At 43.5% G+C, this 26,692-nt stretch overlaps 1 protein-coding gene across 2 annotated transcripts; it reads right to left on the reverse strand.

The window, feature by feature from the left end:
* Nucleotides 1-362: 362 nt before the first annotated feature.
* Nucleotides 363-26,692, reverse strand: YWHAG (tyrosine 3-monooxygenase/tryptophan 5-monooxygenase activation protein gamma). Of its 2 annotated transcripts, none has more exons than XM_085883396.1 (4): nucleotides 26,598-26,692; nucleotides 26,259-26,420; nucleotides 3,953-4,225; nucleotides 363-1,605 (listed from the first exon to the last, which is right to left on the reverse strand). In XM_085883396.1, the coding sequence occupies exons 2-4, from the start codon at nucleotides 26,343-26,345 to the stop codon at nucleotides 1,222-1,224; spliced, it is 744 nt and encodes a 247-aa protein (XP_085739522.1). In that variant the 5' UTR covers nucleotides 26,346-26,420; nucleotides 26,598-26,692; the 3' UTR covers nucleotides 363-1,221. The 2 variants fall into 2 exon arrangements, with proteins under 2 accessions (XP_085739522.1, XP_085739521.1); XM_085883395.1 differs by having other exon boundaries at nucleotides 26,554-26,688.

A 26,692-nucleotide genomic window follows, 5' to 3' on the forward strand; every position in this document is an offset into this window, starting at 1 on the left:
TCTTCAGTCTTAAAGCATCTTACGACATGGTGCAAATAATGGGCATTGTGTGGCATCAAAATATGGAAAATTATTCAAAAAGATGTTTGAGAAAAGGATGCAGATTGCAATAAGGACGTGGGAAAGCTCTACAAGATATCACATTGCCACATACCGAGGCCTACAATGCAGTTTCAAGAAGATTGTATCACAAATGTTTAATAGGAACATGCACACGCGCACACACGCGTGCGCGCACGCACACACACACACACACCTTCCGGCCTGCTGCCATACTCCTTCCCCGTGCAGGAAAATGTATCGCAGACAGAGTAAGCAAACTTCTTGCAAATTAAAGTTATACGCAAACACCATACCATCTCTGAAATTGAAATGTGGAAGTTTATTGGCAATACCGGCGCCGAGAACCTAGTCGATGGAAGAAACAAAAGTCATAAGAGGGAGGGGTTCTTCAACAATGTTAATGCATGCTCACACTTCCCCAACCTTTCTAAACTTCCCCACACCTCCACCGACCATCCACTCATCCACCAACTCCTTCAATAATCCAGTGCCAAAGAATGAATGAGAACGTCCACATCATCATGGAATCAAAGTGCCAAAAGAATGACACCATAATAGAAAGCATCTTATACAGATTTGCTGTGCATCTTCCATGGACACTTCGCTCTTAGAATGCAATGCGTCAGACAGCTACACCTCACAAAATAAAATAACACTTGGCGATAACCCAAATATGAAATTGCGCGAAGGCGAGAAAACAAGATGAAGCACTATGTACTGTATAACTGGTGAAAAACATCGACTCGATCTGTCGTCGAGTAAAGCGGAGACGTTTCCTTGGCAACAACAGGCAAGTATAAAGGAAATAAGAAAATTTTTTATAGTATATAATAACAATGTATTGGAACACAGTTGAATCGAAATGAATATCACATCGGTACAACAATGACTGCAAGTGGAAAGAGATGAAAAGGAGAGAGAACGCAGGTGAGACATCAGGTTTTGATCCAGCGGAAGAGCACCCTTTAAGCTGAGAGATTATGGCACAGAAAGCAGAATTAAAGATAAAAATATCTTTCAGGTGTTGTGAAAGAGCCGAAGCACGAAAAGCAAGACGAGAAATAAAATGTGAATGAGAGAAGCAATTGAGCAAGAATGCAGATTCTTCACGAGTATCAGCAAATAAAGCAAAGGAAGATACCGCGGCAAAGCAAATATTTAATTATTGGGGTCTCCGCTCTCCTCGTCCTGCTGATCGCTTGTCCAAAGCGTGAGATTGTCCCGCAGCAGTTGCATGATCAGGGTCGAGTCCTTGTACGAATCTTCATTGAGCGAGTCCAACTCAGCTATGGCTTCATCAAAAGCAGTTTTGGCAAGATGACAAGCTTGCTCCGGGGTATTTTGAATCTCGTAATAGAACACCGAGAAGTTGAGTGCCAAACCGAGTCGAATGGGGTGAGTCGGGGTCATTTGCTCCTTGCTAATGCCATAAGCCTCTTTGTAAGCCTTTTCGGACGACTCGACGATGGAAGAACGCTTCTCACCGGTTGCGACCTCAGCCAAGTAACGGTAGTAATCACCCTTCATCTTGAGGTAGAACACCTTGAGAGATGATAGTGACATTTAATGCCCACAAGCACAGGCAATAAATTAAAAATAAAATAAAAAACAAACAAAAAAAAAACTTTCAATCGATATAACAAGAATAATTGAAAGACAAGATCGGTTTTGACTTTGGAGAAGGCCGCAATTGACAAAATTGCACTTGCACATTAATTTGCAAAAATTTTAAACATTCAAAGGACTTGCATACAGGTCACGACCCAAAACTATCTGAACTTACGAAAAATATAAATAAAATAAAAATTGATTGCAAACAAAAGGTCGAAATGGTCCAGTTGAAAATGTGTAAATGTCTTAAAAAGTCTAAATGGGTCTAAAGGGTCTTAAAAGATCAAAGGGGTCTGGTGTTGCCAGCCTGGTGTTGGCTTAGTGGTTAAGGGGGCTGGCTTTGGATCTTAGAGTACTGAGTTTGAGCCCCGTTTTCCAGTGAATCAACACCAGGTAGGGTTGACCCAGCCTGTCATCCTTCCGAGGTTGGTGAAATGAATTCCAGTGTACTGGTATAATGGTTGTATCGGCACTGTCCATGCCTTTAACTGCAGTGCGGTAATCTTCATCCTGATGAAGCAGCGCTTATATGGCAGGAAGGAAGGGTCTAAGTAGTGTCATTTATCATTTAAGGTTGAAAGCATTGGAATTGTCTGAAAGGGTCTTAAAATGTCTAAAGGTCAAAGGGGTCGACAGAGTATTACAGTAAAAGATCTGAAAGGTGTGAAGGTCTAAAGGTCGAACGGAGTTGACATTAATAAATGTTTCATATAGCGTCGATGGCAAGTGACCCGAATTTCACAGGTTTGACCCGTTTTGTTTCTGAAAACCTGCAGACCCGTTTGATTGTGGTCAACGTCCATATTGAATGGACAGTATGATCAATTTTTAAAACGCAAAGTTTACTTTCGATTCTACTCGTAAGGATTGACACACTGACCGACAGACCTGGGATGCGTTCGGTTACCAAGTTTCTTGTAGAGCGCTCGCCAAGTGGCTTAAGCAGTCAAGCAAGCATTCCATTCACCAATGTTGATAAGGAATGGCTGGCTTCGCAAGTGATAGCAAGCTTATTGATAATTGAACACACTTCTGGAGTTACCAAGCAGCTGGCATTTTGTTGGGGGTGCTTGTTGAGCACTTAAGCCACTTGGCAAGCGCTCTACAAGCTGATTGGTAATGGAACATACACACAGACACACCCCTGGAGCAACCTACATCCGATATGTAATGATATCTTCAGTCAATTGGCTGTGTGAAGTCATAGGCTTTCACCGAAGGCCACGACACCATCTTCCAGGATTCCGCACACATCACTACTTCCGATCACATGTAATAAATAAATAACCCGGTTTTGATGTCTCCCAACCAGTTTTTTTATCACCTCCAACTTGCCATGTATGATATTGCGTACTTATTTCCTCAATGAGTTTGGAATACATATTTGATTAAATGTCATATTAGATATGCATCACGATTACATTTAGATAAACGACGTCCACCTCCCTCATGTTTGTGTCTAAAAATCGCCATCCCTTCTGACATTTTATTTCATGCGTACACCTCTTATCTGTCTTAAATATGTTCTTTGAGCATTTGGCTAGGTCAAGGCACTATGTTGGCAGGAAAATGGTGCCCAGGCCACTCAGCAGCAGAGGAGGGGGGAGGGGCTGCCCGGGAAGAGGGGGGGAGGGACCGCCCAGGTGACAAGTAGCAGATGGGTGGTCCCTCACCCATCAAGTGGAGCATGGACCAATCGCGGCCTAGCAGGGAGTGGCCAAGTGCATCAGAGCTGCCGGTGGGAGCCTTGGCTATAAAGGGGCGTGTTACAACTGTACACACACACACACACACACACACACACACACACACACACACACACACACACACACACACACACACACACACACACACACCTGGTGCAGAACAGCCCAAACACAAATCTGGAGATAATAACCAACGACATGCACACACGCACACATGCAATTTAAATTTGTCCATTGGCTCCACACATCCTTGTCATTCAAGTAAAAGTACACCAAGCTCTCCTGATGTCCCTCTCCAACAAATCATATGTGTATAAGCTCCTCCGTGAGCATTAAACACTAATCCCGAGACACACAGGCACAACTCTTAAGCAGACCTGTGCTGATATGGCATGCATTTGTTAGCACAATTCCAGTTTTGAACAAATTCAGTGCTTTTTCAGTTATCCTGTTTGAGGATGGACAAATAAAGACAAGTGACCTAGAGCGCAACTTCTCCACAAATTAACCTCACAAATAAAATCCATTATGGACGCAAGAAGGACACACACCAACAGCTTGCACCAACACACCTTGCTCTCGTATTGTGCTTCATCACAATTCTTGACAAGGAAAAGATCGAGCAAAGAAAGCACATCTTGACAGACTCCCTCGAGCTCCTTTTCGATCTTCTCGCGGTATACACGGACCATCTCGATCTTCTTATCGTTTCCATCGGCAGAGGTTTTTTGCTCAATCGAGCTGATGACTCGCCAGGAAGAGCGACGTGCACCAACTACATTCTTGTAAGCTACAGAAAGCAAGTTCCGCTCTTCATTGGAGAGAGCCTCATTGAGCTCTGTTACCTGCAAAAAATATATATATATTTAATGATAAAATATAACAGTCAAACTTTCTTGAATTTTATGTATGAACAATGCGGGATGTTACGCAATGCATGAGAATGTCTCTGTAAGGTATAATGTATAAATAAATAAATAAACAAAATAAAATGCAACTTAGAGCTTTTCGCGATTTACATTCTTCACATCAGGAAGTACAATATTTTAATGCATTTCATTGTAACAGACAATAAATCATGGAAAATGAAATAAAAACATTGCAGACAACTATCGACATAAAGTTGTAAACACAATGCAAGCTAGAACATTGCTCGGGAGAGTGCATAGCTCTGCCAGGCAGAACAGTTTACGTTTTATGGCCCATGTGGTGTATGGGCGTAAGAGTGCTGAGGGGCGTGGAGTGCTTATGATAATAGTCACGTGGTTAGGGGTTCATATATCTTTACGCGCCCGCTAGAGTCTCTGAGTGGTGTACATCCGAGCACGCAATAAAGCAGAGTTACTACTACACTCTCACGTCCCGTATCTCACTGCACCTCGGAAACCACAGCCCACTGCATCCAGATGTTCATCAAAATCGGTTGTCTCCTTTGGCCTCCAGAGCTGTCCATTACATACAAACAGACAGACATACAGACAGACGGAAAACCTGAGACTAAGGGTAGTCTAGCGACCACCCAACAGACAGACAGACACACAGACACAACAAAAATAGTGGTCACTGCAGGCCTCCGCGAACCAACAAATCTACCTTGTTGCTAGGAATGAAAACGATTTGTTAGTTGCTCCTTCGTCGTCTCTTCGGACGACGGACGAAAACGGTTGCTCCTTCGTCGTCTCTCCAGCGGTTGGTGAAGAATGAAAGGTTTAATGGCGCTGAGCTGCTACGGCTTTAGGATGGCATCGAAAACGGAAAGCAGAAAAGAAAAAGTCGTTCGTTGCCGTTGTGATTGTTTAACCAAACAAACGAAATCCACTTCGCTCCAAAGTCTGTCTTCTACCGTCTCCTCTCCAGCCTTGCCCCCCCCCTGCTCTCTCTCTGTGATTTGTCCCCACCATATTTCCGTAAGGCGCTCAAGGTCTGCCAACAACCCCCTTCTGGTAAAACTACCAAAATCACGAATCACTGCTCACCTTCACCCTTTCATTCCTCTATTTTTCCCCGCCTTTGGAATAAACTCCCTCACTCTATTTAATCCCATTCTTCCCTCCAGGCCTTCAAAACAGCTATTCACCACCACCTCTTATCTTCCCCCATCCAAATCCTCGATCTTTTCTACCCCCGATAATCCACCCAAGCCCACTTCCTTCAAATTCCCTGCTTTCCTTCCTGAAAGTCTCTGTAATGTCCATCTTCTATTCCCCATGTTCCCCGCTCCATCCCTCTCCCTTCCACAGATCTCCTAATATCTTTGTTCCCCACTGTTTTGTCCTTCCCACTCCCGCCGCTCTTGTCTCATGCCCCCCTTGCTGTGCGTTGTGTGTTAGCTCTCGCACGAGCCTCGACAAGGTATACAAAAAAAAAAGATGGCGAACCAAAAGTCACGACGAAATGATGACGTGTTGAGTGATGTGCGCACGTAAAGGTACGCAAGCTTCCAGCATGTCATTAAGACAAGCTCCCGTGAGTTCTCGGCCTTTTGAACATCCCGTGCCGTTGATTGGCTCTCCGGAAAGTTGCAACTGATTGGTTACCAGAGTTCATGTGTTTGAAAAATTAATGAATTATTGAGAAACTTGGTGAGTCACTCCGCAAGTCATAATAAAATACCCCAATTCTCTGGATGAAAACCATACACGTGACATCATAAAGGTGTGTGTGAGTTATACTGTTTGTGGGTTTGTTTGTTTGACTTCTTTGCACTCCAATACCGTGAGACAGAATGAGTTGAAAACTTGTGGTTGTACTCACCGGGTACACTGTTTGTGTGTTTGTTTTACTGTGGGTTTGTTATATTGTTTGTGGGTTTGTTTGTTTGTTTGACTTCTTTGCACTCCAATACCGCGAGACAGAATGAGTTGAAAACTTGTGGTTGTACTCACCGAGTACACTGTTTGTGGGTTTGTTTTACTGTGGGTTTGTTATATTGTTTGTGGGTTTGTTTGTTTGTTTGACTTCTTTGCACTCCAATACCGCGAGACAGAATGAGTTGAAAACTTGTGGTTGTACTCACCGGGTACACTGTTTGTGGGTTTGTCTTACTGTGGGTTTGTTATACTGTTTGTTTGTTTTACTGTTTGTGGGTTTGTTTGTTTGTTTGTTTGACTTCGATGCACTCCAATACCGTAAGACAGAATGAGTTGAAAACTTGTGGTTGTACTCACCGGGTACACGGGAGGGTTTTAGATAGAAAAAAAATAAAATATTGTCCCAGTGGTTCAGGTTTGGGGGAAGGACCGAAATTCTTTATGTATGTACGTATCCTCCAGCACTACCTGGTGGAAGCGAGTGCCACAAGTAATACAATACGCCAGACATCAAACAAGTGTGGGAATTAACCAGCTAAGATGTCAATAAGTCACTTAAGCAGTCCCAAATCGAGTCTTAAGTCACCGCAGTATTACTTCAACTTGTGTCAAGTTCCACATTTACTTATCTATACCAATAAGAGAGAGAGAGTGTGTGTGTGTGTGTGTGTGTGTGTGTGTGTGTGTGTGTGTGTGTGTGTGTGTGTGTGTGTGTGTGTGTGTGTGTGTGTGTGTGTGTGTGTGTGTGTGTGTGTGTGTGTATCAGTGTCTCCCCTCCATAACTCCAAAACCATAAAACCTCGCAGCCTGAAACTTTGCACGCATACTAAGGGAACTCGAAGGAAGTGCGTGACTGAAAATTGTGTGTTTGGGTTAATTAAAACACTCCTTTTGAAGATAATTAACGGCCTTATTTAATTATGTCCTTCACCAGGCGATCCTCGGCAACCTCGCTCTCTGGGTAACCTCGCTGGGGTCTGAAGCCGCCATGTTTTTTGGCCTGCTTAACCATGCCTTGACTTGGAACAGGCCGCAACGATTTCTTATTCCGATAAAGTTTATTTTTTCCCACTTTCGTCTCATATTATCGAATACCTGTTCATCATAGCTATGCATCGCTGGGTACATTTTGCAATGCTTATAAACGCCTGGAGACATCAGCGTTCGTTGCATTATTTCGTTTCCGCACGTGATTGCCATGAGTATCTCTTAAACGAAGACGAATTACAAGATTTAAGCTCCAGAATCGAACTTACAAGCAGATCCAACTCCTATAAAAGTGTTCATTTGTCCAATTCGGACGTACGTGACATTTTGGGTGTCTCCGGTAGGTGTATGTTGAATATGATGGTTCGGTGATTGCAATCTCATGCCAAGGACGCCGTTTCTTATCAACCGTTTAGTCGGAGTGCTTGCTTCAATGCTTAAGCCACTTGCCGAGCGCTCTCCAAGCTGCTTGGTTGTTCATTTCGGTAAAAAGTGCACGTGCTTTCAATCTCACATCGACGAGACTATGTTTCCACCTTTGTAGGGTCCCGCGGTGCCGTGCAGTTGGTGCCATGGGAGGCGTCTCGTTCACCGAAAATGTATCCTGGGAACGCATCCCCCCTCAGTCCCATGATAACATGAAGTCGATAGGAATATCTTGTCTGCTTAAAGGGGAACACAAACGTTCAGACCTTCGACGCTAATCTATACCTTGATAGCCGACAAAATAGATATGCGTCTTTTTCCGATTTATGAATTATAAATGAGGTAAATTTGTGACCATCCAAAATCATCTGCTTCTTCATATTAGCCGTGACATCACACCTGGAAGTAGACCACATGGTACGATTCAACTCAAACGGCGAATAATTCTCGATTTTCCACAAATATGCCGAGTCGATGCGTCTTTGATGGTTGCAATAATACCAACCGAGATGGTTTCATGCTCCACCAAAGGTCGAAACACCCCGACTTCTCCAGAAATTGGACGAGGTTTGTCCCAAATACCCGAGTGTGGATCAGGTCTAGATGTTGTGGTTATCCACCACGACTGAGAGGGGATACCATACCCATGATAAAGCGGATGAAACAGCCGGCGCTCAAAACGAACACCATCTCTACCCACATGTACACGGGACGATTTGAGCGGTGAATCAAACACCTGTTGCCATTGCCTGGCACTTACCACAAGAGCACCTGAAAATAACTCACATCAACACAAATTTCTACAAATCAAATGAACCATCGTCTATTTATAGTGGAGAGAAAGTATGTACGTATCATCATCATCTACTCCTCTGAGAAGATTTGACCGAGGACGCTTAAAACATTCAGGGTATCCAACCAGCTCGCCCGCTCCACAATCCACCATCAATCATCACCCTCACAATACCCACCACCATCTCACACCCCACAACCCAAACCTTCCACCTTAACTACAGCCCAATTAGCTTACCTACAATCATCAGCAAGGTCACGGAATCTATCATTGCAGTTGACATTAAGTCCTAAAAGAAATTACATGATACAATGGACAGTCTTGAAGTGTGTCACTCAAGACAAGGATCTGGGGGTGGTAAGGGATATGGTGAGAGGAGGTGGGGGGTGAGGGTGGGGGGGTGGGGTGCAAGCAGACAGCACAGTGCCAGCTATCTATAATGTAACGATAACAGGGTTTTAGGTTGTATTGGTAGGGTGATAAATTATAAATCAAAGGAGGTAGTACTGTATCAACATTGAACAGGAGTTTAGTGAAGGACTCATGAAGAATGTACCGTTTTGGTCACACAATGGGTTCAGCATAGGGCTACTCGATTCTGGGCCGAGCTCGACTAAGCTATGAGTTGCGGTCGAAGGAGGGGAGGACCTTATACATTAGAAAGGAGGTGATTCGATTGAGATGTCCCTGCAAGGGTATTGACAGTCTCATCAGATTTGAATCAGTATCTGGTCGTAGTGGGGATAGGGAAGTCTCATATTTGCAAGATTGAACAGGCTTGATGTGCCCAATGGCCTCCTCCTACGTTGAAGGTTCTTGTAAGACTAAACAATAAGGTGGCAGATACTCACAACCTTATCGTTTTGTTGCCCGACCTTGTTCGTACGAATGGGTATCTGTATACCAAAAGTGAAAGATCACAATTTAAACTGCATTTGTGCACAGAATGGAGGAATAACTACTGACAAAGTGAAAGACGAGAGTGAAGTCGATGGCGTGTCATCACAAATCCCCACACTTCCCACCTTAAGCAAAAAGTTCCACCAGGGATGACCCAATATCAAATTTTGAGGTTTAAAAAAAAACTTATTTTTGACCTCAGTGATCTCAAGTTGTGATCCCATGGGCACGACTCAGGGGTCAAATCCAAATAATGGTTAAAAATTTCATGAGTCCCACAATGTTGATTGCAAATGCAAAGTTTTGTTTAAAAATGTTTTATAATGTGCCCGTAATTACACGTTTCGGTATTCGACCTCTTGACACCACCCCAGGGCTGGGGGGAGCGGATCCAAAATGATACTGCTCTTGCACAACTTCTTGCCATCTGGTGATCACAAATCATAACGACCAAGTTCGGTAAATTTCTGCACAACCGTTTAAGAGGAGAGTGTGACGGACGAACAGACGGACAGACGGTTACAATATTCACATGACACAATTAGCTCTTTACAGGGTTTTTTTTTTGGTAAACTAAAAATTCTAAATTAACTGAGCTAATCCTCTCTAACTTGTGGGTTTTACCTGCTTGACTCTTCCCACATTTCCAATCAGGTACAGTGTGTTGACATCCAGCAATCCCAACTTTAGCTCCGGTTCCGGGTTTGGAGCGTCGACAGGTCTCGTTCGGAGCTCTCTGCTGACGATCTCAAAGTTAACTTTCCGGTCGTTATTTGTCCCGTTTTAACTGTTTATTCTCTCACTTACATGTTAATGTGTGTTCCTAGTTCCGTTTTGTTTCAAAAATCGTGCTATTTTGTGAGATTTTGTCGACTTTGTCTTACCGGACGCTTGAGGCCTACCCTTGAGGCTTGAGGCCTACCGGTTCCCCTCGGTGTACGATCGTGTTTTTTTTTTCTCCCCATTACCTTCAATTTCTATCTTCCACACTTTCCTAACGTCCCACATCCCTCCCAACTAATCCCTCTATTTCTAATCTTAAATTAAAAAAAAACAAAAAAAAAATAAATGCGACCTTTCTACTTCCCCACTCACGACTCTCGATTCTTCTTCTTCTTCTTCTTCTTCTTCTTCTTCTTCTTCTTCTTCTTCTTCTTCTTCTCTTCTTCTTCCTCGATTTTTTTCTACAACACTTCCATGACCTAATCTGTTGAAAACTCTCTCAAACATTAATAATAATAATAATAATAATAATAATAATAATAATAATAATAATGATCTCTTATAATGCTTCATCTTCCTCTTTCTCACGTGTGGTACTCTTTACTGTATCATAATGCACTACTCTTCTACTATTTAAGCAGACTGCTCTCAATTCAACTTTTCCTTCATACCTTGCCGAAAAAATCCGATTCTTGCGATTCTTCTCTCCATTCTCTGGATTCGCCTTTATTGCATCCATCAAGAATTGTGTTAAATCGCATCTCTGACCTAAAACTTAAAAAAAAACCCAGTTTGCTATGAATATTCGCTTTCCATCAACCATTCTTTTTTTCCAACTTCAGAGCCAACTCACCCCTCTCACCCCTCACTCTCAAAACAACCATCCCACTCTTATCCCTCCAAGCCTCCTTCTCACCTCTCTCAAAAACTCCCCCCTCACCTTTCTCCCACCATTCATACCCCTCACTCATCCTTCTCAAAGTTGCCCCCCCTCTCATCCACAAAGCTGCCTCCTTCCACTGCCCTCTCACCTCCATCTCTTCACTCCACCTCCTCAAATCCTCAACTGCCTTCTTCCCCCTCTCTTGTCCCCCCTCTCCCCCAGTACCACAGAGCCTTTCTCCTCCTCATCTGGTCCCCTCCCCTAGCTATTCTGCAATCCCCCACACTCTTTCAACAACCCTCCTTACCTACCCCCCTCGTCCCTTGTCCTACCCTCCCCCCCCACCCCATGCACCCAAAGCCTCCACCCCTCCTTCTTCATTAAAAGTGTGGACCTCAAATATCTGGGGCCTTCGCTCAAACCTTTCAGATCTTTCTCTACAGGTTGCCACTGACAAACCAGACATAATCTGCCTAACAGAAACTTTCCTCCCCCAAGACGTGTCTGGCTCCCAAGTATCTCTAACTGGTTACTCCCTCCTCTGGTACGATAGACGTGAGCCTCGTCCTGGTGGATGAGTTGCTCTCTTCATCAAAGACTCTATTCCTCACTCTCCATGCACTGCCCTCACTCCCCCACACCCCCAGGAATACCTCTGGCTATGGCTTTCCCTCCACTCCAACCTCATGTTTATATGTGTACTGTACCGTCCACCGAACAGTGATGACTCCATCTACATGTCACTATCCGAAAACATGGACCAACTTCTATCTTCTCATTCAAACTCTCTCTTCCTCATATGTGGCGACTTCAGTTGTCATCATGCCAGTTGGCTATGTGTGGGTACCTCTCTCACTTGTCATGGCACCTCAGCAAAAGCTTTCTGCGACTCATTGGGACTGACTCAATCGGTCAACTTCCCAACCCGGATCTCAACCAATGGTACTCGATCTCTTCTGGATCTGATTTTGACAAATTTCCCTGACAATATCTGCTGCTCTTCCGCCGCTCCATTCGGTTCTTCTGACCACGTCCTTGTCAAGGTGGACATCTCTCTGGCGATTATTTTATCAGAGAACCACCTCACCACCGTTGAGTCTGGTATTTCACTCAAGCCGACTGGCAGGGTCTCCAAGCAGCCCTCAAACTTATAGTTTGGTCTCCTATCGCTACTTTCTCCAACATCAACTCATCCTGGGAATTCTTTCAAAGAAACTTGCTCTCCCTCATGCACAGATTTATCCCCTCTCGTCTTCAGTTGTCCTACCCTTCCTCCCGCCCTTGGTTTACTGAAGCTTGTGGTGAGGCAGTTGTCCTGAAACAACTTGCCTTTGACTCATGGAAAGGAAACCCAACTGAGGGCAATCTCAGTTCCTTCCATAAAGCTCGGAACAAGTGTGTATCTACCCTCAGGAGAGCCAGAAAACAACATCTTTCTCATCTCAAGTCTGAACGCTCAAACCTCTCGCCCTCCTCAAAATGCTGGTGGCGTCTAATCAAATCTGTTTATGGTGTATGTTCCCCCTCCATCCATCCCCTCCCTTACCTCAAATGGCTGCACTGCTGATTCCACACGTGTGAAAGCTGAATGCCTAAACTCGGTGTTTGCAGCTAAATTTTGTGTCCTAAACCCATCACTTTCTCTACCCACCTTACCCAGTCGCACCCAACTGTCCCTGGACTCTGTGTCCTTTTCTCCTGACAAGGTGGAGAGCTTGCTTTCAAACCTCGACTCAGATCCTGCAACCGGTCCAGACGGCATCAGCCCACGTGTCCTCAAAGCCTGCTCTTCTGCTCTTGCTCACACTCTCTCTGTTCTATTCACCCTCGCATTTGCTCAAGGTCATCTGCCATCTGCTTGGAAATCTGCTAACATCACTGCCCTGCACAAAAAGGTGCAAAAACAAATCCCTGCTACTACAGACCAATCAGCCTTCTCCCAATCATCAGCAAGGTTATGGGATCCATCATCGCTTCAGACATCAAATCCTTCCTCTTCTCCAATGGCCTGATTTCCGATCATCAATTTGGTTTCAGACCAGGTCACTCTACCCTGGATATGTTGCTTCTGCTCTCCAAACAATGGATGGAAGTCCTCAATGCCAGACAGGAAATCCGAGCCGTATCCCTGGACATATCACGTGCTTTTGACACAGTCTGGCACCCTGCCCTGCTCACCAAACTCTCTTCCTATGGTATCCAAGGCCATTCCTCCTCTCATGGCTCGCAGACTTCCTCTCCTGTCGCAGTCACCGTGTAGCCCTAAATGGAGTTCTTTCATCCGCTCTTCCTGTCCAGGCTGGAGTTCCTCAAGGTAGCGTTCTGGGCCCTGTTCTTTTTCTGGTTTTCATCAATGATCTCTCCGGCTCTCTAGAAAATCCTCTATATCTCTTTACTGATGACTCCACCCTCTGCCGTACCATCGGTCATCCCTCAGACCGGCAAGCAGCAGCTTCTTCGCTCACTGCAGATCTGGATAAAGTCACAAACTGGTCCAACACGCAGAACATGTCTTTCAATCCGGACAAAATCTCACACTCTCACTATGTCTCTTCAAACAGACCGTTTAGAACCCCCCCCCCATCCACTTTCTCAACAATCCTCTGGAATAAGTCCTTTCTTTCAAGCTTCTGGGTCTCACTATCTGCCATAACCTTTCCTGGGAAAGCCAAATTTCAAACCTCGCCTCCAAAGCCAGTCGCCGACTGGGAATCCTCTGTCGTGCAAGGTCCTTCCTCGGCCCACCTGAGCTCCTGACCACTTACAAAGCTTTTGTCTGCAGCCTGATGGAGTACTGCTCTCCCCTCTGGGCTGGTGCTCCTGCCTCCCACCTTTCTCGGCTTCATGCTGTAGAAATCAAGGCATTTCCTATCATTGGCATCTCCCGCAATGAGGCTGAGTCTTTGGGCCTCTCACTCAATCACCGCAGGTTGGTCGGTGGTCTTTCTGTCTTCTTCCGTCTCCTCTCCAGCCTTCCCCCTCTGCTCTCTCTCTGCGATTTGTCCCCACCACATTTCCTCAGGGCACTCAAGGTCCGCCACCAACCCCCTTCTGGTAAAACTACCAAAATCACGAATCACTGCTCACCTTCACTCTTTCATTCTTCTTTTTCCCGCCTTTGGAATAGACTCCCTCACTCTATTCAATCCCATTCTTCCCTCCAGGCCTTCAAAACAGCTGTTCACCGCCACCTCTTATCATCCGCCATTCAAATCCTCGATCTTTTCTACCCCCGAAAATCCACCCAAGCCCACCTCCTTCAAATTCCCTGCTTTCCTTCCTGAAAGTCCCTGTAATATCCATCTTCTATTCCCCATGTTCCCCGTCCCATCCCTTCCACAGATCTCATAATGTCTCTGTTCCCCACTGTTTTGTCCTTCCCACTCCCTCCCCTCTTGTCTCATGCCCCCCTTGCTGTGCGTTGTGTGTGAGCTCTCATACGAGCCTCGACAAGGTATACAAAAAATAAATAAATAATAAAAATGCTCTAAATGCAATTCACCAGTCAAGTGCCACAGGGGATGTAACATCATTTTCCACATTTCATTATTTATGAGCAAAAACAATTTATATTGACCTCATCCTTTTGAGCGCAACAAAGATGTATGTACAACTAGAACAGATGTGCGAGATAATATCCAGTGCCGAGTAGACCTACACAATTTCAGATGAAGAAGATAAAACGATGTAAGTGTCACCGAGGTGATAACGAGCGATGGCAGTGTGTGTGTATATATGTGTGTATGCGTGTAAACCGGTTGGAGAGCCAAATACTCGGTGATGTATGTATGTATGCATGTAAACCGGTTGGAGAGCCAAATACTCGGTGATGTATGTATGTATCTATGTATGTAAACCAGTTGGAGAGCCAAATACTCAGTGATGTATGAATGTATGTAAACCGGTTGGAGAGCCAAATACTCGGTGATGTATGTATGAATGTATATATGTTTGTTTGTATGTGTACTAGTTAGAGAGCCAAATACTCGGTGATGTATGTACGTATTTATGTATGGAAACTGGTTGAAGAGCCAAATACTTGGTGATGTATGTATGTATGGAAACTGGTTGAAGAGCCAAATACTCGGTGATGTATGGGAACCCTGTAAAGAGCCAAATACTCAGTTGGTGTGTGGGAACCGCATGAAGAGCCATTCGGTCAGTGTATGGATGTCGTCCAAACAGCCAAAATCTTAATTGGTGTGCACGCACCATGCAACTGGCTACTTTCAATAAACAGGTTAAAATGACAGAGAGGATACATTTCCAACAAATTTAAGAATAGGAAAATATTCAAAGAAACACAAAACATGTGTTGAAAGGCACACTACGAAAAAGGACGGACAACAGCAATGGGGATGAATAAACAAGTTAAATTTAGAATCGGTTATAAGCGTCATGTATCAATGACAAGATACCATCTGTGTGAATATCTTCCGAATGCGTGACTATACTCGCTCTGGCTGGTGGATCGAGAGTAAGAGGTGGGGTTCAATCTTAAGGAAACTAATCTTGGCTTTTTATACTAATGTTCTGAATCCACTTTTGAATTGTTTCAGATTGGAAAGACAATCCAAAACATCGACCTCTCAGATTGCATCGCTTGCCTCTTCACGTATACGTATATTGTTCCTGCTCGTGTGGATTTTTCACATCACTTGGCAGCTAAGAAAGTGAAAATTAAGATTGTTCACTGAAACCAGAATCGCATTGGGGGTTTTAATGGGGCTTAATAACATTCATTTGTCTCTGGCATTTAAACCTGCCAAAGAATGCAACAGTTTGTGGAAACGACTTAAACACAACCACAGTTTTACAAAGTGAAAACAAATTGCCAACAAATCAGGCTGACATAACAGGGAGGTAACATTCTAACATACTGTCATGTTCAGGCCGATTAACACCAGCATGGACGGATAGCTGGACGGAGGTGAACATTCGAAATTCTTGGTGGTTACGGCATGTGCGGGAGACAGGGAAGGCTCTTTACCAGAACGGAAGCATGTGGGTTTATCCTCAAACCCACAACAAATAAACAAACAACAAGAAATTCGACAATAATTATTTTAAAAACACAAATCAAAAGGGTGATAATGAAAATAATTCAAAGAGGCAGGTAATGAAAAGTGAGGTAAACTAAATCCTAATTTGAGACGTCTCCACTTTATCACAAAAACAGACAAGGGGAAAGATGAAAATAAAAGAAAATCTCCCAGAGTCCAGTGATGTCCTTTTGGAGCCTGGTGTTCGTCGGACCGCGTAGCTACTACGCGGGAAAATGTACCAAAATGGCACCAAGTCACTCTCCGCGGCCACGTATGACGCGTAATTTGTGCGGATAGTCTTCAACGCCAGGAGCCCACAAACCGCCGTACAGTTTCTGGTCCTTCACACACACCAAATGGCGCCACCGTTCTCCTTGGTCATACAACAAGGCCACTGTTGAGGCTGCCAAGATAACGAGAAACGGACAGCTTTCCCATTGTGCCGAAAGGAGACCAGAGGGGCCGATTGTTCTCTTCCAACTGTCCTTCTCTCGACAACCTTCGCCTCTTTGACATCACCCCCAACCAATCTTCAACCTCCTGGGGCGTGGCCTGTTGGTTACGTTTCCTGGGAGGCAGGATTTAGCCTTCTGATTATTGTTTTTGTTGTAAAAACGTAGGAGAAGGTCACAGGGGCAATCACATACTGGGAGAAACTAGCCTTAGGCCCTACCAAGTTAACACAATACCAGCCCCCATATTGTGACATGTAACAAACTTAAGCTCACAGTTTTGCCTACTTAAATTACACCGAGATGTCTCCTCCTCGTCCACAGAGCATGCTACCCTTAAAATCCCATCGTTATTATGGAATTCCTCCATCTAGCCCCACAAACGTAACAATGCTTTCCTTCAAGTCTAGTTGAGGTTAAAATCCTGGCCCAGCTATAAACAACCAATCAAATAATTAGCGGGTAGGTCAATGCAACGAGGAGTCTGTCGTCCTTTGAAGGTATGTAAAGCTGGGTGTCCTGTTCGCTTATGGGTGTTAAGGATACCTTTTTAAAATAATTAAGTAGGCCATTGTGCACCAGTACCCTGGGCAAATCGCCAATCCCTGCCCCAATCTCCAAAAGAGCAACGATCTGTCCAGTCGGGATTGACAGCCACAGAGATGTTCACAATTTGTGAGTGATTGATGCACTTTAAACAGAATATGCTCCTGGATCATGAAACATGGATGGACACACAATATAATCAAATAAATTAATGGTAAATATATATATCAAATAAATTAATGGTAAATCTAAAAGAGTTGCTTGTCTGTCTGTGCAGCCACTTTTCCCAAAGATGGCCAAACGGATCTTCCGCAAACTTTCAGTGGTTCATCAGTGCCAGTACAGGGAAATGTTTGAAGCAAAAAAAATTGTAAAAAAAATATTGGATTTCTTTTTAATCTCTATGGTTCCTCAGCCTTTGTAGCTTTGTGCAATTTAATATTAAACAATCTCTGACCCCATCCTTGGTGAGTGGAGGGAAGTGTTTTCGGCCACCACAAAAAAAAAATTAAAAAAATAAATTGAGGAATAGCACATGAGAGTGGTTTGTGATGAAAGTGAGATGGCAGGCTTATTAAACATGTATTTTGCTTCAACTTTCACACAAGAACAGTCAGGAGAATTGCCAATAGCTGAGAATATCTATCAAGGAAGTGAGGAAGGGCTTTTACAGAAGATCCAGGTTACAGTGGAGGAAGTAAAGGAACAGCAAGGTAATCCAAGAGTAGATAAGGCTCCGGGGCCAGATAATATGCAACCAAGAGTATTGATTGAGGTGGCTGAGCAGGTAAGCGAGATGTTAACGGATATTTTAAATAGCTCCCTGAAGTCAGGACAGGTACCGGAAGATTGAAGAGTAGTAAATGTAATACCATTATTTAATAAAGGATCCAGAGAAGAATTGGGAAACTATAGACCTGTTAGTTTGACTTCAGTTATGTGGAAGGTGTTGGAGACATTAATTAGGGATCTGATGAGGAACCATTTCAAAAATACAAAATACAAGCTAATTAAAGGTAGTCAGCATGGGTTTATCAAAGGTAGTTCCTCTCTAACAAATGTGTTAGAGTTCTATGAAGCAGTTTCTGATTAGGTGGATGAGAGAAAGGCAGTGGACATAGTATATCTAGACTTTATGAAGGCATTTGATAAGGTACCACATCGGAGGTTGTTAGCCAAAGTGAGGGCTTGTGGAGCGGCTGGTCAGGTAACTAATTGGATTGCAAACTGGCTTCGTGATAGGAAGCAACGAGTGGCTGTGAGTGGGAGGATGTCTTGCTGGGAGGATGTAAGTAGCGGGGTGCCTCAAGGATCAATACTCAGACCATTACTATTCATCATTTACTTCAATGATTTGGATAGTGGGGTGAAGAGTTGGCTTTCCAAATTTGCAGATGACACAAAGCATGGAGGTGAGGTGGACATCAGAGGGGGTGGTGATCAGATTCAGGAAAGTATTGATTCTGTAGGGATTGGGCAAAAGATTGGCAGATCGAATTTTACCTGAGCAAGTGTAAGGTGTTGGGGATGGGAAAGAACAATGAAAATAGGGATTACAGGATCAAGGGGTAATTTTGGAGTGTGTCACACAGGAGAAGGATCTGAGGGTGGTTATAGATATGGGAGGTAAGCAGGCAGCACAGTGCCAGACAGCTATACGTAAAGCAAATAGGGTTTTAGGTTGTATTCGGAGGGGGATCATTGATATATCAAAAGAGCTGGTGTTAACATTGTACAGGAATTTAGTGAGGGCCACATCGAGAATATTGTGTGCAGTTTTGGTCACCACAACTCAAGAAGGACATAGATGCCACAGAGAGGGTTCAGCGCAGGGCTACTCGATTGATTCCGGTCCTCGCTAGACTCAGTTAAATAATAAAATCAAACTCCCAGAAGTTGGACAATTGTACAGGACTGAAAAAAAAACCACTCCCTTGCTGCTCACTCGAGGAGCGGGTGTTTCTAATACATTATAGTAGGTCTCTGCAGCACATTTCAGTCGGTGTAGATCACAGTAGTTCACTGCAGCAGATTTCAGTCCATCACTGACGACTACAACCGCGACACGAAAATCGAAATATCGTGCTCCATAGTTCCATCGGGACGGGTTGCAGCAGGCGCAAGGCCACAGGGAAGGAGTTTATTTTGGTTAACTGCACACTTTTTACATATTATTATATAGTGTAACAGTCACCCATTGAAAAATCAACGGGGCTAGATGCTTTGAACAAGGTAATTTGAAATTTGAAAGCGATTCACGATGAAATAATTGAAAGAAATTAAATTGTGAAATTATGATACAGAGAATATAACTCATGAAATGGAGATGTTCTATTTTACAAATTAAAACTACATAATATGCATACATGCATGATTTTTAGCTAAACATTATACAGTTCCTTCTGAAAGTATTCACACCCCTTGACTTTTGTCATTTTTTGTTGTGTTACAGCCTTAATTTAAAATGGATCAATTTTAAATTTTGGCTCCCATCTACATTTGCATTTTGGCTCCCATCTACATTTACATTTTGGCTCCCATCAACATTTACATTTTGGCTCCCATCTACATTTACATTTTGGCTCACATCTACATTTACATTTTGGCTCCCATCTACATTTACATTTTGGCTCCCATCTACATTTACATTTTGGCTCCCATCTACATTTACATTTTGACTCCCATCTACATTTACATTTTGGCTCCCATCTACATTTACATTTTGGCTCCCATCTACATTTACATTTTGGCTCCCATCTACATTTACATTTTGGCTCCCATCTACATTTACATTTTGGCTCCCATCTACATTTACATTTTGGCTCCCATCTCCATTTACATTTTGGCTCCCATCTACATTTACATTTTGACTCCCATACCTCATTTAAATGGCCATGAACAATGACAAAGTGAAAACATGTTTTTAGAATTTTTTACAAATTAATTAAAAATGATAAGCTGAAATGTCTTGCATCAATAAGTATTCAACATCTTTGCAATGACACTCCAAATTGAGCTCAGGTGCATCCAATTTCCTTTGATCATCCTTGAGATGTCTCGACAACTTGATTGGAGTCCACCTGTGGCCAATTCAATTGATTTGACATGATTTAGAAAGAAACACACCTTTCTATATAAGGTCCACAATTCACAGTGCATGTCAGAGCAGAAACTGTACCATGAGGTCCAAGGAACTGTCCGTAGTACTCAGAGATATAATTGTGAGGAGGTATAGATCTGGGGAAGGGTATAAAACAACTTATAGAGTGTTGAAAGCTTCCAAGTGCACAGTGAGCTCCATCATGAGGAAATGGAAAGCATATGAAACCACTCAGTCTCTTCCTCTAACTGGCCGTCCAACTAAACTGTGCAAGAAGGACCGTGGTCAGGGAGGTGACCAAGAACCCAATGACCATTCTGACGGAAATAGAGTTCCTTGGCTGAAGTGGGAGAACCTACCGGAAGGACAACAATCTCTGCAGCACCTCACAATTCTGGGCTTTATGGAAAAGGGGCCAGACAGAAGCCACTCCTGAGAAAAAGTCAAATGACAGCATGCCTGGAGTTCACAAAAAAGACACGTGAAAGACTCTGAGAACATGAGGCAAAATATCCTGTGCTCTGATGAGATGAAAATTGAAGTGTTTGGCCTGAATGCAAAGTGCTATGTCTGGCAGAAAGTGAGCACAACTCATCACCCATCGAACACCATCCCGACCATGAAGCATGGTGGTGGCCGTATCATAGCATAACTCATCACCCAACTAACACTATCCCGACCATGAAGCACGGTGGTGGCCATATCATAGCATAACTCATCACCCAACTAACACCATCCTGACCCTGAAGCATGGTGGTGGCCGCATCAAGTTATGGGGATGCTTTTCAGTGGAAGGGACTGGGAGACTTATGAGGATAGAGGGAACAATGAATGGAGCCAAATACAGGCAAATCCTTGAGGAGAACCTGCTTCAGAGTGTAAAACACCTGAGACTGCGGAAAATATTTGCGTTCCAACAGGGCAATGACCCATAGCATACAGCAAGGCAACACTGGAATGACTTCAGAACAAGAACATGAAAGTCCTTGAGTGACCCAGCCAAAGCCCAAACTTTAATTCAATTGAGAATCTGTGTAAAGACTTGAAGATTGCTGTTCACCAACACTCCCCTTCCAACTTGACAGAGCTTGAGGTAATCTGCAAGGAAGAATGGGAGAAAAATCCACAAATCCAGATGTGCAACGCTGATGCAGATATACCCAAGAAGACCCCAAGCTGCAATCGCTGCCAATGGCACTTCCACAAATTTGAATACCTATTGAAGCAAGACATTTCAGCTCTTCATTTTTAATTAACTTGTAAAAATTTCTAAAAAAAAAACGTTTTCACTTTGTCATTATGGAGTACATTGTGTCGATCAGTGACAAATTTTTTTTAATATAGTACATTTTAAATTCAGGCTGCAACACAACACAACGTGACAAAAGTTGAGGAGTGTGAATACTTTCTGAAGGTGCTGTATGAACAGGAACAGTGGTGATGAAATGTCACCCACATCTTGTCTGCATCGCTCACACCTTGTCTATGGGGGGGGTGTTTCTCACCCCCCCTCCCCCGTTTGGTTAAAAGGTGAACCAAACGCAATTTTTTTCTTTTTCTGAAAATCATTTAGAATCATTAATCATGATCCAATTTTAAGGGAAAAAAATTTTTTAATTTTTTTTTGCCAGTCACAAAGTGTCGGAAAAAAAAATCCCAGGTGTCGATTTTCAATTTCACCGGTGATGTCACACTGTGAACCTTGTTCTGAATAGCAGTTCACATACATTCCACGTTCATCAGCAACTCTCAAGGTTCTCAGAATGTTGAAACTGATCAGTGGAATTTTGAAGGAACGTTTGGAGACAAAATTAGTGATGGAAATGTTTTTGGGAGAATTGTGGAGCCGAATCATTTTGAGCCTTCTGCAAGCAATTCAGAGGAAGAGGAAAGTGTTCGTGAAGATGAAACCGCTGGTCACATGATCACTTCAGCTCAGAAGGATTTGATTTTCCGTTCAATTAGCAGTCAACAAGGGAGGGATTTTGTATTAATTGATAAATCGGTTTTTCTTACGAGCAGAAATACCCATCATCACCCGACAGCACTGTCACCGCCCAGGCAGACTCGGACACTGTGGACAAAATGGGAAACAAATGCTTTGTCCAACCGTCGCAGGCCGACCAGGTGTCTTATATGCTTATGGGATCGTCCAATTTCATACTTTTCCCGGATACCATTTGTGTCCGTGCCGTGTTCCTGAAGTGTCAATGTCCCTCCCCAGTGGAGGGGCAAGGAGGGTGGAGTGGGATTGTGGGGAGATGGGGAGGGGATTGGATTGTGTGTTGGATTTTGGGGAGGGTATTGGTGATGGAAGGGGATGGTCGTGCAAGGGGTTGTGGGGTATGGTGCAGGGGAGATGGCGCAGGGGAGATGTCGCAGGGGGATTGTTCAGGGGGATTGGTGGTGGTGGGATGGTGAAAGTGGGGGGTGGGGAGAAGGGAGTGGAGTTCTTTCAGTTCGGGTGTGTTGTCAAGGCACCCACCTTGCAGACACTTTGCAGAACCCCAGCATGTTGTGAATGATATGGTGTGCTGAACCATGGCTAATGTTCAATTCGGAGTCCACTTCATCCAGCTTAATGCGATGGTTTTCCCTTAGCACACGCTACTGCAACCATTTCTTTTGTGTCGCTGTGTGAGGCCGGCCCGAGCAAGCAGCGTCTGCCACACTGAATACTCCACTTTTAAACTTCCTGTCCCAGTCGTACACCTGCTGCAGCGATAAACATGCATCACCATATTGCATTTTCATTCTGCGATGGATTTCTCTGGGATTCACACCCTCACTTCACAAGAAATGGATGACAGAACGTTGCTCCTCCCTGGTGCATGCTTCTAAGGGAGCTGCCATCTTGGAACCGCTCAACTGATGTCATACTCTCAATGTTGCCAGATGTAAAACAGGCAAAACATGACTCTTACCCATAGATATAACATATGTCATCTACAACTTACTACACACATGACATTCTCAAATTTATATCACGATTTTAAGGTTACTTGTTGACTGCCCATCGTGTTAATGAAATTGTGAAATTCTCCTGACTTGGACTAGCATCGTGATGATGATCTCATCATGCCTGCCAACCCCAAAGGGTATCCAGCAGTTCACGTGAGGCAGAGTCAAAAGCTGTCACCAAGCAGATGACAAGCGAAGCTCCCAACCTGGTTTTGTGCTTCTTCGGGCTCATCAAGGTAACATATCACTGTTCCATTCACCTGGTGACTTTTGAATCAACATTGGCTTATATACTGGCATTTGGTGCCCCCACTGTGGGGGCACCAATGCTAGTATATATCTTATATATGAAGTTCGATCTAACCAATGACTGACTGACATTAGAGATTGGTATCTTCCTGGTGATGTCGAAAGCTTAAATGTTTGCATGCTAATGGACATCGAAGCTGGAGTGGGGGGATGCAGGTGAGCGACCTCAGACAATGGGGAAATACGGTAATTTTGTGTGCTGATGGACATTGAAGCCGATATACCAGGAAAAATAAAATAAAATTAGATAATAAAAAAAAAATCACAGAACCGTAGCAAAGCATCCATAAACGACAATATAAATAAATGGAAAAAATAACTTAAATTAAAGAAATGAAAAATCAAATGCAAGTGAGTGACCCGAGACAATGGTGAAGCACGGTTCGTATGCTTCCACAAAGTGTTAGCACCACAGCCTGCTAGTATATTATAATAAATAAATTAAAAATAAAAATCAACACATAACACAATGAATTCTGTTCAATTACCCCACGCACGCGAAACGAAAAGCGGGGTTGAGCAATTGGTTCACTTTGTCTGTCGGTTTCTATGTCTACAAACCTTTGTCTACAAACATTAGTTTATGGTCGAGGGACAACTTTATTTCACTTGAATGTTGCATTTTGAACATGAATCGGAAAACAAATCTGCCGTTTAGTAGTACTTCGTCCTGAAAGCGCGTGTGCAGATAGGCATGAGATTATTTTTATATGTTCTTTTTACTCCGTCTGCCTGCCTAGTAGTCAAACAAAATTGAAAATAGTTCCAAACAGAAAACTTACTCTTGAGGACTTCATAAAGGACACAAACAACGAATGCCACGTGTTAAATAAGGTGGCGTTTGAGGCTGCATAAACAGTGGTAAACCTCAGAAATTGTTTTTTTGACATCCATTAAAATCCTTATTTTATTTCAATTTAATTACGTACTTCAACGCTGTCGAACACATATCACCTTCTTTACTTTCAAAAATCATTCCGTTTCGCAGGAATTGACAAAGTATTCATGCCATGAGGGCAGAGTAATGATGAGAAAAGCGATGAAAATCAGCAGCTCATGCCGTCGTGCCAGGAGCAGAAGAACAACTTGAGATTCTGCATTCTGACAAACATGGCGGCATGTCGTGCTGTGTGCTTAACATCAGGCCTGTCATGCAAGGTTCACGAACAAAACAAATGGATATCATGCTCGGAAACGCAAAGCAAGAGTTTAAAAGACCCTCCCCATATCCTTTTTCTCAAGTCTGCAGGGTGAGGTGTTCTATGAACTCTCGTTCATAAAGTAGTACATTCCCCACCCCCCCCCCCTCTCTCTCATAATACTCAAAACATTAAATTTAAGTTAAATGTTGGTGATAACAGTTTGCTTCCTGGACATTTGAGAATACAGACGGAATAAATCACTTTAATCACCCTGCATTAATTATTTCCCCTTTATTATTTTTTTTTATTTTTGGGGCCTTGCAAGCAGAAACAAATGTTAATTTATGATGGCAGTCATGGTATGACAGGCTGTTTAATTTACAAGTGGTTTAGATGTTAAATTATCGATATGTAATAATGTGTGAAAAAGCTGCAGAAGTGCCTCCCCTAGCCAAGGTTTAAACATTACCAATTTAGAAATTTATTCCTAATTTAAGCTTTAATAATTACAGAGAATACCCTCTGAGAAAGTCACTCCAACAAATGATTCTTAATTCTGGGGGGGGGGGGGGGGGCTGGAAGGGAGATCAAATATTGCACAAAACTTTCAAACATGCTGAATGGATAAAGCGGTGGTTGATATTGGTGAGGACACTAGATTGGAGTTGTTGGTTCCAATCAGGATGAGAGCAACGATATTAAGGATTTGGATTCTCATCTGCAGTCAGTCTAGTCTCAGGGAATTTGCCACTATAAAACCCAGCTGGCTCACCAACAACCTTCAAGGTAGGATGTGCCCCACCCTGTCTGGTGCTTGATGAACCTGCCGCACCCTGTCTGGTGAATCGATTTTTCCTGATGAAGCAAAATTTCAAAGCGCTCTAAACAGAAGAATCGTCATCATTAAGAACGAGTAATAAATTAAGAACGGCGTGATCAAAGGTAGAGATCAAAAAAAACGTGATCATAAAAAGGTAAAAATTTGATGGGGGTAGTGCAGATTATAAAAAGCAGGGTTCCATCGTCTCGGAGAACATTTCAAGAATGCTCGATCACAAAAAAGTCTTCGTCTGGGGAACATCCAACAAATTCCTGGTGTTAAATCTTCGCTTCGTTACAGAGGGTGTAAAGGTGTCATAAGATCAGGTGTATCGACAGAAAAACCAATGACATTAGGCCATATTGTGGAACTGCTGCACTCATTGTTCCCTTCCCTTGTTACAGGTCATTCTGAATATTATAATTATGGGGGTATACCAATCTGAACTTTGCACTTTGAAAACAACATATATGTATGTATGTATATATATATATATATATATATATATATATATATATATATATATATATATATATATATATATATATATATAAAATGGAGCCCACTTTCAGCAAAGAAAAACCATTGGGTGAGCACCAATGACGAGCAGATCGTGTTGAGCCGATTCAGGGATGCATTGGGTCATCATCATCCAGCAGAATAAAAGGCGTGTGACGTCATAAAGCAGCAGCATGAAAAGGTTTGTGACGTCATAAAACAATTTATAGCTCGGGGCGTATATATAAATTAAAAATACTCCTGTGTGCGGAAACAACTTGTTTTCCTCACAAACACTCGTGGCAACGCCAGTAAATCACACGCACACAAAATATCTCGGCATATCACAAGGATTGGTCCAAAAACAGAAAACACTGATAATAAGGAATGATGAATGAGGTCACAAAGGACGGGTTTGCCTGTCACAAATATAGCCGTGGTGGAGGCAGCCAGGCGCCAGCTCCGCATTGCGGCTTCGCTCACCGACTTCATCGCGGCCGCCATGTCGTCGTACCGCTCCGCTTGCTCGGCGAGACGGGCGCGCTGCACGAGCTGCTCCCTTTCAGCCATCGTCCGGGCCCACACAGGAAATTCAACAAAACGATAGTGATAACGAGGTCTGCTTCGAGTGGGGCGGCCAGTGAGCTTGAAGAGCCGGAGGGAGCAAAGGAGAGGATGAGAGGGGAAGGAGGATTAAAAGGGAAGCAAAGAGAATTCGAGAAAACGACTTTTGGAAAGATACAGGACAACAAAGGAGGAGGAGGAGGGAATAAGAGACCGAGATGATCTGCAGAAGTGAAGGAGCAACGAACAAATGCTGACCAGCGCAGGCAGCCGAACGGAGGAGAGAATGAATTTGTATCGAACCACGTGTGCCTCAAGACGACGTGGTCACGTGAGCAGCGACAAGCACCGCC

This window comes from Eptatretus burgeri, chromosome 5 (assembly GCF_056783735.1).
Source record: "Eptatretus burgeri isolate ZD-2024b chromosome 5, Ebu_testis_v1, whole genome shotgun sequence".
Taxonomy (NCBI): Eukaryota; Metazoa; Chordata; class Myxini; order Myxiniformes; family Myxinidae; genus Eptatretus; species Eptatretus burgeri.

Excerpts from the sequence above, each read along its gene's own strand:
- YWHAG (XM_085883396.1), bottom strand. The coding sequence starts at position 26,345 with ATGGCTGAAAGGGAGCAGCTCGTGCAGCGCGCCCGTCTCGCCGAGCAA. Across the intron at positions 4,226-26,258 it reads TGGCGGCCGCGATGAAGTCG|GTAACAGAGCTCAATGAGGC; the intron begins GTGAGCGAAGCC and ends TATTTTTTGCAG. Across the intron at positions 1,606-3,952 it reads AAGCACAATACGAGAGCAAG|GTGTTCTACCTCAAGATGAA; the intron begins GTGTGTTGGTGC and ends TCATCTCTCAAG.